The sequence below is a fragment of the Protopterus annectens genome, chromosome 3.part1 (assembly GCF_019279795.1).
Source record: "Protopterus annectens isolate FY-2018-M chromosome 3.part1, PAN1.0, whole genome shotgun sequence".
Classification (NCBI taxonomy): Eukaryota; Metazoa; Chordata; order Ceratodontiformes; family Protopteridae; genus Protopterus; species Protopterus annectens.
Genome location: NC_056732.1, coordinates 479596971 through 479613292, shown reverse-complemented (window position 1 = coordinate 479613292; position 16322 = coordinate 479596971). Strand labels below are relative to the sequence as shown.

The following is a 16322-nucleotide window of genomic DNA, read 5'->3' as shown; positions in this document are numbered from 1 at the left end:
CATAGTTACTCATAATTCAGTAATGCAACTCACCAATTGAAATTCTCCATGCCACAAATAATGCAGATGAATCAAAGCATGATTTGAAAATATTTACATTTCCAGTTTCTGAGCTGTGTACATACTGAGAGAATACTTCTGACTTCCAAAATTTCCAACAAACATTCACATTTATGTTTTTCTAGTAACAATAAAGCACTTTAAGGCTTGAATGGAAAAAAGCCATGTTGCACTTTTTGTAGTTACATCTCTGGAGCTCTGCCACAGCTCTCCTTTAAACTGTATGAAATACAGGCAAATACTAGGTAGGAGCACTTGGAACATGCAAGTCACTGTTCGCATTGTCAAGCATACATTTAGTTCATTTTACTAACGTAATGCAAAGATACTAAAAAAAAGTGGTAGCCTTGAAGAAGCAAAAGATTTAAACTATGAAATACTGTCTAAAATAGGTAAATAGTAAGGCTGACATTCATAGATAAGTCGTGCACAACAGCATGACACAGCCCAGAGCTAATCAGATGTGTTAGAGCCAGCCCAGTGCCAACATACTGATGAAAGTGCGACCTACTAAAACAGAGCTGCTGTGTTACAGGGGACAGTAGTGCTAGTCTGTCACACTGTGTGGGTGGTGCTACAGGTAGGGGTGTGACCAGATATGCATTAGAGCCAGGACAGTTCCAACAAAGTGATGAAAGTGCTGCCTACTAAAACAGAGCTGCTGTGTTACAGGGGACAGTAGGGCTAGTGTGCCACACTGGGTGAGCAGTGCTACAGGTGGGGAAAGTGCTACCTACTAAAACAGAGCTGCTGTGTTACAGGGGACAGTAGGGCTAGTCTCTCACACTGGGTGAGCAGTGCTACAGGTGGGGGAAAGTGCTACCTACTAAAACAGAGCTGATGTGTTACAGGGGACAGTAGTGCTAGTCTGTCACACTGTGTGGGTGGTGCTACAGGTAGGGGTGTGACCAGATATGCATTAGAGCCAAGACAGTTCCAACAAACTGATGAAAGTGCTGCCTACTAAAACAGAGCTGCTGTGTTACAGGGGACAGTAGGGCAAGTGTGCCACACTGGGTGAGCAGTGCTACAGGTGGGGAAAGTGCTACCTACTAAAACAGAGCTGCTGTGTTACAGGGGACAGTAGGGCTAGTCTGTCACACTGGGTGAGCAGTGCTACAGGTGGGGAACTAAAAACAGAGCTGCTGTGTTACAGGGGACAGTAGTGCTAGTCTGTCACATTGGGTGAGCAGTGCTACAGGTGGGGGTGTGACTCATGTGCTGCACGTTACTGCCAAAGCAGGTTAGCACAATACAGTTCATGTGTGCTCAAACACACAATGAGGTACCACATAACTGCCACTCCAGATAGCCATCTGAGGGCCAGCACAGCAAAGTACAAACCCAATTCATAACTGAAATGGGGAGGAGAGGGGAGATAAGAAAATATGAAGTGGGGGATAACAAACAGAGAAAAATACAAAAGGGAGCCATCTGGTACCACAGTGGGATGGAAGGAAGAACAATTCCATTTCTCTCTCCCAATTTATCTGCTCCACTATTACTTTACTAGTATCCATCCCCTCCTTATTACTGAGTAAAACTCTCATTATTCACAAAACTACAGAATCATATTACAATCCTCTAACTTCTAAACCTAGACACAGCACCACGCTGTCTCTCATCCTACCAGCCTTGTCAAAACACAACTACCTCCAACTTCTTCTCATAATTTTTATACAGAATTACTTACTTGACTGTGAGCTATTAAGCCTTATCTGATCTCCTATTATATATATGTTTGCTTGCTTCTGTGAATTTAATCTTTGTATATTTTCATGTGTGCAGTCTGCATGTCCTCCCCGTGGTTGGGTGGCGTTCGAAAGACATGCGTGAATGGGTGTGCCTTCATTGAAGGTTGGGCGTCGGGCTGGCACCTTGGCATCTGTAAAAATCTACTGCCAATCATTAGCGGACCAGAATTCCGCTGTGGCGACCCCTAACCAGGAAAAGCCGAAAGAAGAACCAACATATTTTCATTATGCTGTGAGTGCCTTCCCTTTTCTGTATAGTTCAACTGTATGATATACTACCCTGACACTTTGTATATATAATTTTCTTTCTATGAACTATATAAATTGTAATTATGCATTTTTTTTTGTTTCTTTGTGAGCTTATGAAGTATTACTATGCAATTGTTTCTTCTGTTAGAGCTTTTCTCCCTGGGCCACTGCTGGAAAAGGGCACTAGCTCATTTGGAATTTCCCAGTCAAAACTGTCAATTAAATAAATAATAGAGAAACATAAAACACAGAGACACATATACACACACAGACAGGGTGTTATGCACACTAAAGTTGGCGATGACAGCGGATAGACACTAACAGAGAGTGGACAGCTAGTGATGAGAAAGGCTGGACATTGAGCAAGGTAGGGAGAATGAAACAATAGGGAGGGGTACATGTGGATAGTGATAGGAAGGCAGGAGCTATGGAATGATGTCAGGATGGACCACAGGACAGCATTATCATAGGGAATGATGTCATGGGCAAGTTGTACCTCTGGTAACCTGAAGGTCAGGGTCTGTTTGCTGCATGACCTAAAAAACTAACTGTGCCAAGAGAAATTCCATGGTGGTGAGGTGGACATCCAATTGTCAATGCACCTCAAATGACACTATGCACACTAGTGATGCTGGGAGATGATGAGAATAGAACCTATGAACCCTCCTAAGAATTAGCTAAGGAGGCCACCAGCAATCCCTCTAGTTTACCTTCAGCAGGATGACCTCCATCTCCTTCATGAGAGGCAGACCTGATGACCACTGTCAACTCAGCACCAGAAGCATTGTCCATCTCATGCTGAGGTGATTGATTGTGCTCCACAACCTTGACCACAACTGAAGCATGGAAGAAAGTGAACATATTAATGCACACATGTGATACATACAAAACTGCCATTACACATTGAAGAGCAACACATGGTATATGCATCCCACTGCCTGCAGAGTTGCTCCCACCTCCTGCGACATATTACCATGTTTAACACTAAATCTTCACCTGCAGTAAAAGGACATGCACATGCCTCATTCCACAAGTACACTAGGTAATATAAAAGGAGGAAATGCTTATGTGTCCATCTCTCATTACCGAGTCTCTCTGCCTCCTACCGATGAAGCAGGCCTGGATAGCACATATCACTGTACTGATATCTTTCTGGAGAGTGTTGACTTCTGTCAGCTACTTAGACATGGTTTAAAACTGAGGATGGCATGCCAGCAGTACAATGCTATAACGTCTTCCACACATTTAGACCAGCTACTGTACGAGAAAGGACAAGAGGTGGAGGTGTATCAATTTACATAAAAGGTAAGCCCAGCTCAAGACTGGTCAAACAATATCACATACTTGAGCAGCTTCATATCAAACTAACCTTAGGTAAAGTCCCATACCATATCCTTTGCTAGCTATAGGTCCCTGTCTAAGAGCCAGGATAACCATGCCATGTGCTTGAATGTACTGAAGTCACTCACAATTCAGTCCAACATCATATTCATGGGTGATTTCAACTATCCTGACATAAACTGGGATACATACAAGAACTTGCAGGCTCAAAGATTCCTGGATTTTGTCAATGCAAATACCTTGGAACAGCCAGTGTGCTCACCTACTAGGAGTGCAAATATCCCAGATGTGTTACTTATAAATATGAGAGAACATTGCACTCCCCTTGTGTAATATCCTCCCTGGTCAGATCAGACCAGAACACAAGGCAGCTACCCTTAAAATAAATATAAAGGCTGAACTTTCAGCAAATCCTAGAAACCTTAAGAACTTTTCCAAGGCTAACTACCTTCTATTAGGTGATATCATAGCTAAATTCCTAGCTCCCCCAAACTCAGATAACATGGTTGCCTATGCAGAACGGTTTACAGAAACTTCATAGAACCATGTAAATAACTGCATAAAACAGTAGTACCAAACCGAAATAAACTTAGGACAAATTCCGAAAACAAGCCCCATTGGTGGACCCCCCCAGTATAAATAGGTCGTACAACAAAATAAAGAAAATCCTGTCCAAAAATAGGAAAGGCTATGTCCAAAAGACAAAAACTCATCAGTTTCAACAAGGAACTCAGGGGACTAATCAAGTCCACCAAAGTCAACTTAAAGCAAAACTAGCCTCCCAGGCTAAGGATAACCATAAGGCATTTTTTCAGTTATGTATGCAGTCTTAAGGGAAACACCTAACAGTGTGTTGAACTAATTGTAAATGGAACTTCTTATACTGAGCTGGGGAATATAGCAAATTTGTTAGCCGATAAATTTAGCTCCAATTTCACCCCCTATTACACACAGTTCCCCCCACAGGAAATACCCTTTATCATTACTCCCTCAGCTATCAATAAAGAACAGGTCCTCACTGCACTCTCCTGAGCTAAAAACACCACGTCAATGGATCCTGACTGTATCACAGGATGCTTTCTAAATAGTGTGAAACATGACCTGTTAGTCCCACTAGAATCTCTGTTCAACCACAGCCTCTAGACAGACTTCATCCTTAGGGACTGGAGCACTGCAATGGTAATTCCTCTACACAAATAAGGGACCATCAACAGACCCAGGGAACTACAGACCCATAAGTTTGAGTAGTAGTTTCCATGTAAGGCCATGGAAAGAATTACCATAGACCTGATAAACAACAGGAAATCTTCAAACACTGGACCTACCACAGTTTGGTTTCAGCAAGGGTAGGTCATGTCTACTAAAATTGGTGGACTTTTTCGGGAAGGTCAAGATAGCCATGGATGAGTGCAAAATGGTACATACTGCCTACCTTGACCTGGAAAAGGCATGTGGCACAATACCCCACTCAGGCATTATATACAAACTCACAAATTTAGGCATAAATCCCTAAGTCACTGAAAGGATAACCAAATAGTTCATGGATAGGACATATGAAATTAGGGCGGGAGAATCCACTTCCACCAAGAGTCCTGTCACTAGTGGTATTCCAGACAGCTCGGTACTCGCACTTCTCCTGTTCAGAATATACTTCTCTGAAGTCAAAGCAAATGTAGAAAGTCTTTGTATGATCAGATTTGTTAATGACTGCATGCTGAGTGCAATTAATGAATCCCTCAGAGATGCAGATATCCTCCAGGAGGGTCTGACACAGACAAATAACAGGTGTGAGAACCATGGCCTAAAGCTCAATGCAAAAAAAGTGCATAATTATGCCCTTTGGGAAGATGGCCATGCCTGCAAATTACAACACTGATAACACTCTCCTAACAGTAGATCCAGTGGCAAGGGACTTGGGAACTCAAATTGACAGTTACCTAAACTTTGATCACAATGTGCCCATGATAGTGAGAAAATCCTTGTATGAGGCGCAACTTATAAGTAAGAGCAAGACATCCAGATCTAAGGAGATCATAGTACCACTGCACTCAGCCATCAGCTGACCAGTAATCAAGTACAATGCACCCTTCAGCATGTACCTGGCCAGGCATTTGCAACAGCTGGAGTGGCCACAGAAGTTCATCACTTAAAGAATACAGGATGTATATAATATGTCCTGTGCAAACTGCCTCAAAGCCCTGTCCCTGTACTCTGTTTCCTACAAACTACTGAGATGGTGAGCTATGCCTAACCTACAAGGCATTCTCCAATCCAGCTCTTGTGGATCTGCTACACATTTGCAAAACTAACAGCACTAGAGTTACCCAATCTAAGGATCTAAACCTCATTTGTAATATAAACAAAACATGTTGGAAGGACATAAATGTGTCTCAGAGATTACCCCTTCTCTGGAACAGACTCCTACTTCATGTGAAACAGAGGTCTTCCATAAGCCTAATGCAGTTTGGACGAATGGGTGGGAATCACAAATTCACCCCTGGCTTGTCACCTGTGGCCTTTATGGATAGGGGCAGTTTGTAGATGCCTTAAGGCACAGGCATATACCAAAGCCATTCTAGCCCATGGGCATTGATAATTGGGAAAACTGGACCATGAATGGCTTGGCTATAAAGGCTATAGGGCCATTAGCCCAGTAACCTTCTATGACCCTATGATCCTATGAGTTCAGCACTGCCCACCATCAAGGGTGATGCCAATAGGATCACTCACTATTGTTGTAGGCCCATTGAAGTCATAAACCTTGCACAAGGGGCCATCATACTGTTGCAGCAGGAGCTCAGTGATGACCCTGTGCAGAAAGAATAATAATATTTTGTTCTTGCTGGTATTACCATGCAGGAGCCCTGCTCTTCACAATGTCTGAGGAAAACATGGCCACAACAATCTTTCACTCAAGAAGCAAACTGGTAGCCATGATGTGCACATGGATGCATGTTCTGATATCACATGATGCACAGGCTCCCTACTGAAATGTCGGCACTCGAAATGCCAAGTGCAGGCAAGCCCAACAAAAAAAAAAGATTGAAATCATAGAAGAGCGAATCTCAAACATGTATACCAAATCTGAGATCACCATACCTTGGAGAAAAGGGACTATTCTGGGAAATGGCATCTTGGACTTGATATTTAGAAGTCCAATCTGTCAGCTATTAAGCCTCTATATTTTAGTACTCACTGTAGTGGGTTCCAACATTTCAAATAATTACCAGTACAACAACATAACAATGGCAATATACTTTGCTTGAGCTTTGCAGAGCATGGCTAGCACCGGCTAGGCTGGATAAGGCATTGCCTATTCCAGATCTGCTTCAGGGACAGTGGCAGTAAATTGACTTATTAATATGACTGCCATGCTATGAAACCACTAATAGCATGATATAAAGTGTGGGCACAATTTTAGGTGAGAATGCTTGCAAAAGAAAATCTGTGGAATGCAGAACTTTACATAGTAGCTCTCTGAAAGTGGATAGAAGGCAGATGACCCACTAGATAATATACCCCAGTAGTGTAATCAACACTTGTTTTGGATGGCAGCAACAGTGAGACAGATATCATAGGGTATGTATCAGTGGGAACACAAAACAGTGGCACAGAAGTGTCATGTGCAACTGCTGTGGTGAGGCAGAATGTGGGTGTCAGCCACATGGGGAAGGCAGGATTCAAGGGACTTGAAGACCTCTGTTTATTGGGGTAGGCATGGCAATACACTATAAGGGGGAGGGTTAACAGGGTGAGCATACCACTACATGGGGTCAACAGATAGATACAGAAAGAGGTGTAGGGAGCCCCGGCCCACTGTAACATATAGTTCATGGACAGTTGTACACAGCAGTACAGGGGCCTGCTAAACTGTTGAAGAATGGGGGAAGGGAGACAGTGGCCATATGGATGATTTCCACAGATTGTGTAACACACTGACATGTTTTACACATGGATGTATAGGACTTTTCTTTGGTCCTCTAAGAGAGGCAACAGTTGCGATAATTTACCATCCAGGAGATAGGGGTGCTACTGCAGGTTCCTGCATACATGGCATGTGCATCCTAGGCAAAGGTGCCTCAGACAAGATGCATCAGGACCAGCTGAAGTCGGGAGTGGTGTAGGATGTGAATGTTAAAGGTAACCATAACAGGCCTATGCAAAAGATGTGGAGAAGGGTACCTGATATGATAACCATACAAAGGTAAAGCCACATACAGTGCCAAGGACATGTTCACCACAGGGGTGGGCCAGTAACACAAAAACAGTAAGCAGAGATGTTATCATATTTATGTGCGGTAACATTCCTCAGGATCAACAGGTGTGACCCCTCAGCAGACTGTTTGCACATGTTCTCATAGTTCTATACCTTTGTTATCATCTGTGGGGATACAAAGCACCACACTTGCTCATGGACATAGCCCAGGTCATCGATGATGAATCTCTGAAAATTCCCAATGTGGGATGCCCTATTATGGGGCACATACTTCATCTCAGCTACAGTCTGAATCACACTCCAAGATTACATACTTACCACAAATAGCATTGCAAATGGTAATGGCATGGCAGTTTAAACCCACCACTGGAAGATGTGACCCCCAGCTCCTCACAACTAACTAGCAGATTATGTGACTGCCAAACTCACCTCTGATGACCCTACCCCATTTTATACAGTTGCCATCAGTTGTCATGAAACACCTTTCCAAGTGATGACTGTGCCTTGCCCACACCATAATGTCTGGGAGTATGGTTATGTTTGATGAATAACACGGCCAGTTTATTTACTGCCTTGCATTGCCTGGATATGATAGTGCATGAATCTTTTACTTTGTGTTATCTTTGTAATGACCCATAGCTGTGGACCAGATGGCACCTCTTCACAAGTACTGTACTATATGGTGCCCACCTCTACTACACATGTGGTTACTGCATTTACCTGTTCATCCCATACTCTTTACCGTGATATTCTACTGCTGGTTCTGTTGTGGGGCCTGCATGGATGTTTCCCTGCTTCTGTATCTGTTAACACAGTGCTGTATTACACAGCATGTTACATATCACAAAGGTTTGGCAGCAGGTGTCTGGTGAATACTGCAGCACCCTAACCTATGTGTCACGGCAGCAGAAATGTCCTTTTAGCTGTCCAGACATATGTTCCATGACATTCCATGTTTCTGCATGGACTTTATTACACATCATCACTGCCATTGTCTAGGGGTTGTGGATAGGGTCATCATTCACAGCTCCAAAGCATATCCAGTATTGCCTGCAATATACCACAGTCAGACCATTACACCTGGGCTGTTTGCTCCTTCCATGGTATGTGTGTATACTGCATTGTGTAACCTGCTCTTTGGTGCACCTACCAACTCGATGACCTTATGGGACGTCCTTTTGCATGAACTCTGGGTATAGGTTGGATGTGTTCCCTACAAGTGTGAAGTCATAGGAACTGCACAAGCAGTTCACGGACACATTATGTATAATGCCGTGGACATAAAACAACACCTGGAAATTGAATGAGTAGAAGCCCTTTCTTTTAATGTTATCTCAGTTGCTGTGGAACAGGTGGGGCACTGATAATAATGTAAGTGCAGACAATGACTCCTAGGACCTCATGGTAATGGGATATATAAAATTCCTGCACAATGGTGGTGGTGTTCTTCTTTGCACTCCTGAGCAAGCAGATTTGCTCCTTCACAAGCTCCAGAAGGAGTCAAGAAAATGGTGTGGGATGTGCAAAGCTGATGCCTGTGATGTGCATAACCTATCCTTTGAAGTTGTTGGAATGCTCCTTAGCTTAGAAGGTGAATATTACACATACCTCTATGTCCACTAGGATGGGCAATCTATGTATCTTCCTTGACTCTGCTTTGTGTCAGTTATGTGTGACATGGTGTACCAATCCACATGGTATCAGACTGCTATATACTGGCCCACAAGACACTGAATTTCAGTAGCTCGAGACCAGAAGGGCAAAAGTGCAGAATACCAAAACCCCGGAAGCTCAAAATTCAAAATCCCGAAGTTTGGAGATTTTGAATTAGCGGTTCTGGTGTTGCGGTGTGTAAGTGGGTGGTTGGAGATGTAGGTAAGTGTTTGTGTTTTACACGTTTTGGGTAGGGTTTTAGTGTGTGTTTTGTTAGTGTGATGTGTGTGTGCACGAGGGGAATGTAGCTTGTGTGGTGGTGTTTTTGTGTGTTTGTCTGTGTAGTGCGACCTTGGAGTTAGCATATTTATGTGGGGGGGGGGGTGTAGGGTAGGTGTCTGTGTATGTGCAAGAAGGTGTATGTTTGTGTTTGTGTTTGCGGTATGTTTAGTGTAGAAGTCTCGATTTTAAATTTTGTGCTTCTGGGGTTTCGGGTTTATGGATTTTCGGCTTCATGGTCTCGAGATACTGAAATTCGGATTTCAGTATTTTGAGATTATGAAGTTAAGCTCCACATCTCATTTACATGAGATTCCTGTTTTCCATATCATTATACAGCCATCTGCATGCACTGCATACTAAACAATTTTTACAGACCACATCTACACTTCTGCTACTAGTACGAATTTGCACTGCAAATTGCATTAAACATTTATGAATCCAGGACTGAGATGTTATAAAGTTTAAAGATCTGTGACTTACAGAGCTATTAAGATTTAATGCTTAATACAACTTAATAAATACATACTTTCTCTATATGCCTATGAGGTTTTCATCTCAGTGGCATGACAATTCTGTGACTAGATTGCTGTAAAAATTATGGAAACATTTTGTGTAATCCATCCCGAAGCTTTGTAAGTCAGCAGCACACCTCATACAAACAGAGAGGAAAAGGGAGAGTTCACATTGTGTGCATGCATATTTTGGATAATGTATACATCTTGTAGTTAATTTTACCTTCATATTTAGGATGACGTATATAGCTCATATTTCATTTTACATTCATATTTAGAAAGCTGTATATAGTTTAATTTTATTTTGGATAATGATGTATATAGCTTGTATTTAAGTTACCTTTTCTAGGAAACCCAATTTATCCAGCTTCTCTGGTGTCAGCAACTATCAGTTCATATTAAAGACACTTATATGTTCCCATCTTCCAGTATCAACATGCAGTTACTGTTATGTTCTGCATTTACTTATGTATTTTCTCCAAGTTTCTAATTTTACACTACACACTGATTACCTAATTTACTTTAGTAGCAGGATCTGAACTATGGTTATTAGTATTTGTTTCATTCTGCCAGTCTAATACCCTGAGAAAGAAGCATAACCTTTTTGTTTCTTTAACCCAGAAAATATCTTCTCTAGGTATCCACCCAGCCACTCAAGGGTATTTACCATGCTCAGCTGTACAGTATTTCATTAGAGACACTTGGCCACATGTGTGGAGTCAGTTACAAAAGGAACTAAGAGCCAGAGTGTATTTCTATTCAGTGTCCTGGTTTATTGTTATTCAGTGAAGACTACAATATTTAAATATCTTGATCCAATCTCTACTAGACTGCATCTCATGTACTGCTTTATTTATTTCATTTATTTATTGATATTCGATTACCTGGAAAGTCTGACTGGGTAGGTGCTCATTTTCAGCGGAGGCCCAGGGAGAAACGCTCCAAAGTATTGCAAAAACATTTTAAGAACAATAATTTTACATTATTCAAAAATTATGCAGCTTTACAGCTGAAATTACAGCTAATAACTTTAGCATAGATTATGAGGTTCTTTACTAAAGGATTAATCTTGCATTGATCATGAGATTGAAGTATGGAATGGAATCACACAATGGCAGTGCTATAGAACACAGCCTAAAGATGATTACATATCTATCTGTCAACCTATCAATCTTGATTTGTTTAATTCAATTGGTTCTATAACTCTTTTTCAGGGGAGACTTGTGGGGATGTTTATATTGGTCATAGATATAGATTTTTTTAATTTTTACTCATTGTTAACAACCATTTCTTTTGTGGTAACCATTTGAAATGTTGGGACCCGCTAGACCGAGTCCTAAAATATGGAGACTGAATGGCTGAAAGAACAGATGTACATATACTAAGTCTGAGATGCCATCTCTCTGAATATTACCTTTTCTCCAAGCTATGGCTATCTCAGAGCTGTTATATATAAGCTCAGGGGGTATAGGGGCTTGCCCCCTTCACATGAGTGGTTGCAGGGGGGCTCCCCCCTGCAAAAAGAAGTTTAAAGGAGAAGATTGATTTTCAGAATTCACTCTTCACCTGTGTTTTTTTTTTTTTTTCCAGTTTCTTGGCACTAGGCATTTTGAGTGCCAACAGTTCAAAAGGGAGCCTTGCTTTTACACATGAACATTCCAGTGTGTATATTTTTGCTTGCTTAGAGTAACCTTTAACTGCATTTAATATGTTCTCTTTGTGAATATAGATGAAAAGTCCTAGTTTAGTATGAAGTTCTTGGCTTTATATACCCTTTATTACTGACATTTTGCTTAATGCATTCATTTGTTGCTTGGGAAATTGAAAAGATCTGCCTCGTACCCTTTTAATCTAATACTTAGGCCACAAGGGCATGGGTAAATGCACTGCATATGCACCATTTAGAATATTTTGACAGCCCATACATTATTTTTGACAGAGGTGCTTAACAAGCTAGCCTTTTTTCCTGGTATGGAATTTTAATCATGGTGCTGCGTGTACTACAAGAAGTTTTAGAATAAATTAAGATACAAAAGCTGAACTGAAATATATTAATCAGAAAAAATGCACTATTAATCAAACATAAAATAATGCACGCATTCAGTGATGAGGTGTGACCTTATATATAAATTAGAATCCAAATTACTAATTTTTCTAACATTTGAGTACCTTGTAAATAGAGAACATTTATGGAAAGAGACTGAGAGAAAAAGAAGAGAATAACAAACATTGCATGAAAGGCTGGGGAAGGGTTTAAAGCACTTACACAAATGTTGGTTATGTGACCCAGGAGTTCCTTTCCAAAGAGAAACAATGTAGGCAGGTGGTGTTAATATTTAGGGGCAAAGAGTTCCAAAGTAGCAATGCATGTCTGAAAAAAGGCTCTTTCTGTGCTTGCAATAGTGAAGTGGTTGGTGTGAGAGGCGCGGGGGAGGGGGCACACAATATTAATCCTCCCTCCCAAACATGTTTAATTAATATGTAGTGACGTGAAGAGTATGAAAATGATGAGCATGAGGGGAACTTAAATTTATACATGAAGAAGACAGATATTTGTACTATATGCAGAGTGTTATTAGAGTGCAGTAGGGCACAGTGATAGATCCTTGTGTATGACAGACTAATGAAATGACACATTTTACTTAGGCCTAATGGGTGCAGATATTTTACGAAATGAGTAGTGACACAATGGGATAAACATAGCCATGTTTAGGAGCACATACATTCTTTGCCCTTGAATTCCTTGCTTCAGGGCAAAGGAGATTGCTAAGCCCTTAAGCTGCTTTTAGTAGAATAACAGCTCATTGTGGAAGTGAAAGGTAAGCAGGGCTTGATAACACCTAAATGTTTAAATGAGTTTATGATATAAGGTCAGTTTTCAGAATGTAGGTAAAGCAAAGTTACATTCATCTGCATTACTTCAAAGAATGTAAATTCAACTAATAACTTTTAATATGAAAAAAAAAAACTGCCCCAGGCAACCACTCCCTCCACATATATTCCAAAATAAAAATACTAACTCTGAGATCATACAATCTTGGAGAAAACGGGAATATTCAATTTGAGAAATTAACTGCCTGTTTCACTGATAAGCACCCTGTTGACAAATATCCAGTCCTATAACTGCTACCTCAAAATATTTAATTTTGAATATTGGCAATGAGATGAATGGATTTTGATCGGAAATCATTCTATCAGCTTGTGCACACAGTTGCATATAACAGAGATTTAATCTTGGAGGAGTTAATTCACCACACATGACTACTGAGCCACAAACAGACTTTGCTGAAGTCATTGAGGATTAAGGTGTGGAACGTGTGAGTGTAAGAAGAGGATTTGAGGAGAGATAAGTCATCTGAACACAGGATCATAGTATGGTGTGGTAAATCACGAGGGTGACAAAAGTCTAATCAAAGAAAAATTTGGAACGTCTGCTTGAAAAGCAAATGTTTTGACAAAGTTTGTGATAAATGTGATGAAATGGAACAAGTTCTGGGTCAGTTAGATAACCAGAGTAGAGAATTAATAGACAATAATTTAAAGGAATTTTCTTGTAGAAGCAAATATCAACAAATTCAAAGGATTTTTTTGGGATCAGTGAAGAATGTAACAGCTGAAAATTGCTCACATTTCTATAGTGAAAATTTGACAGCTTGTATAATATCTACAACCTGTACTACACTAAAGAAGTAAAAAGTGGCTCATTTAACTCTATGACTTTAGTTCTGAGGGTGCAACCTGAGCTTGTCTGGGGGCTGAGCAAGCTTAATTAGGGGTATAGCATCTGGTTATGGAGACAAAATGTGGTAAAAATGAAAAACTGGAGTATCAAAAAAAACTCACAATGAATAATGAGGATTGCTGTGTTAAAGCAACTGATGTTATACAGGAATTTGCCAGAAGATTTAAAAAGAAGTTGATGTTGATTTAAAAGTGGTGCTGTAGACCTAAATGTGTTCCTGCCAATTTAAAAACTGCTGTTGCTAATTTAAAATATGTTACTATAGAAACATGTTGGCCAAGAAAAAGTTCAACCTGTACAGGTTCTAAAAAGTATAAAGTATGAATGTCAGTTTGAGGTAAAAAGGAGTGTTGGAAAATCATTCTCTACATTTAGAAGTGCTTGGCATAGTAACACATTCCCTTTTCGCTTTCAAAAGTCTTTTGTTTCATAACCATGAAGCACTGAATTGAAAAATAGCTTTGTTTCACCATTTAATGTTGAAGTGAAACATTTGCCTTTTGTTTGGAAGGCTTTTTAAGCTGGGTTGAATAAAATGAGCCACCTTGTTGGAAAAGTAGTAAATAAGCAGCACTGTTTTAAAAAAAATTAATTTAACGGCATGAAACAGAAGAAAGGAGGTGTAAATGGGCCTAAAACAATCCTTGAATGGACCAAGAATAATAGTATGACAACATTTTTCAAAGACTTTGGTTAGAAGGAGAAACTTGCTATGATCTTTAATGCTAGTTTTGAAATGGTTAGTGACAGTAGGAAATTGAGCAATCATAGCTATTTTCCATTTGACTGAGATGGACCCTTTGTACAGAGAAAGGCTGAAAGAAGAGAAGAATAAAAAGAGATACCATATTGGTTGAAGCTTTAAATGAATTTAGGCTGGAGTGCAAGATACGGAAAAACAATGGCTAGGAGGGGATTATAGATGGATGGATAAACTCTAAAGTTTGAATTGTCTAGCTTATATGTATTGTAGTACACGTGTAATTGTATTTTGCATATGCATCCTACATTATTAATGTTTATGTTTACAGCTTTGTAATTCTATTCTCTCTCTTCAGATAAAAGTCATAATTACAGGTGACATCTACTTGGTCATCAAATGTAAATAAGTTGCATAAGATATTTATAAATGCATTGTCATCTACGTCACTACAGAAGACAAGAGTGGGGATTGTCAAATATATTGTCAATATAAAACAAGTTTTCCAGATAATAAGTTGTACAGTAATACTGCAGGCATGTGTTTTTTATAAGGTCTAAGAGGAGTTGAAAAAAATATGTGACTTTATCAACACAAGCAACACCACTGTATTAAAATCACACGTTCAATTAGGTCAGAGTGGCTGGAAGAATGTTATTAACTTTACTCTGACATGTTTATGTGAATTCCATGGGTGTCAGCCTGTTTTAGCATTCTGTTAATTTCCAAAATCAGGCTGCAAATGACAAATGATTCATGATTTATGACGTGTATTCAGTCAAAATAATATTTTGTACAATAGCACTATCTTCATATCTTTTACCACAAATGCAAATTTGCATACAAAGTTAAACAAAAATTTAGAAAGGCAAGTATGGCCTTCAAGTAACTGCCAAACATTTCAGCAAAGAAGACCAAGAAAACCATCCAAAGGCCTGCAATCACTGTTTTATTACACACCGAATTTAAAAAAGCCATCCAAGTTATTTTACATGAAACAGGTCATAAAATAGTCAGTGATGAATTACATCACATTTTAAAAGAATACGTGCATGGCAGAAGAAAAGGTATATAATGATTTGTATCGTGTGGATAGTAAACCAAGAACTTAACAGTCTTGATGAAAATATTACTTCTTCCTATCACTTCAGGCAACTCTCCAATTCATCTAACAAAATGTCAATAGTTTCCAAAATAAAACTAACTAGTAAATGAATAAAATAATGAATGAATAAAAGAAATAAGCCAGCAAAAGTGAACTTGTTTTGCATGTCTTTACTGTATATGCCTTTTGTATGTGCTCAACATTAGTCAGTTCATAGAACAGTAAATGGAAAACGTACAGTCTGTACTTACCCTTTCCTCTGCTCGATCACCCCTTGCACTCACATACGATACTCTATAATGGTGCACATTATGGTCTGGGCTATCCCAGTTCACACGTAGACTGGATATTGATTCATCACTTACTCTCAGGCCTCTTATACCATATCGAACAACTTTAATGAAAAATAAACTGTTATCAACTGAAGAGTAAACAACAATGGCATTAATGAACATTTCATTGCATAGTAAACATCTTTCTAAATAATCATAGCTGAAGAAAATTTACTGAGGTAGCATTACTCACTGAAATGCCTACCTTAGTAACCACAACGTCTTGTGTACTGATAGGCATAACTATCTAAAATCAGGACATGAAAACAGAACTAGCAGGAATGTGGAACAAGGACACCTAGACAGTTCCAGTAATCCTAACAACTGTTTTAATAAAACAAACTTCTAAGATATTAAATATGATACCAGTACTGGC

General features: G+C 39.8%; 1 protein-coding gene across 2 annotated transcripts in view; it reads right to left on the bottom strand.

Moving 5' to 3' along the window:
• COL14A1 (collagen type XIV alpha 1 chain) overlaps nt 1-16322 on the bottom strand; it is a gene marked incomplete at its 3' end in the record, with an annotated part of 1869522 nt that overhangs the window by 1054373 nt on the left and 798827 nt on the right. For both annotated transcript variants that reach the window (XM_044066920.1, XM_044066919.1), the window contains 1 exon segment: nt 15866-16008. In XM_044066920.1, the coding sequence (XP_043922855.1) occupies nt 15866-16008 (143 nt within the window).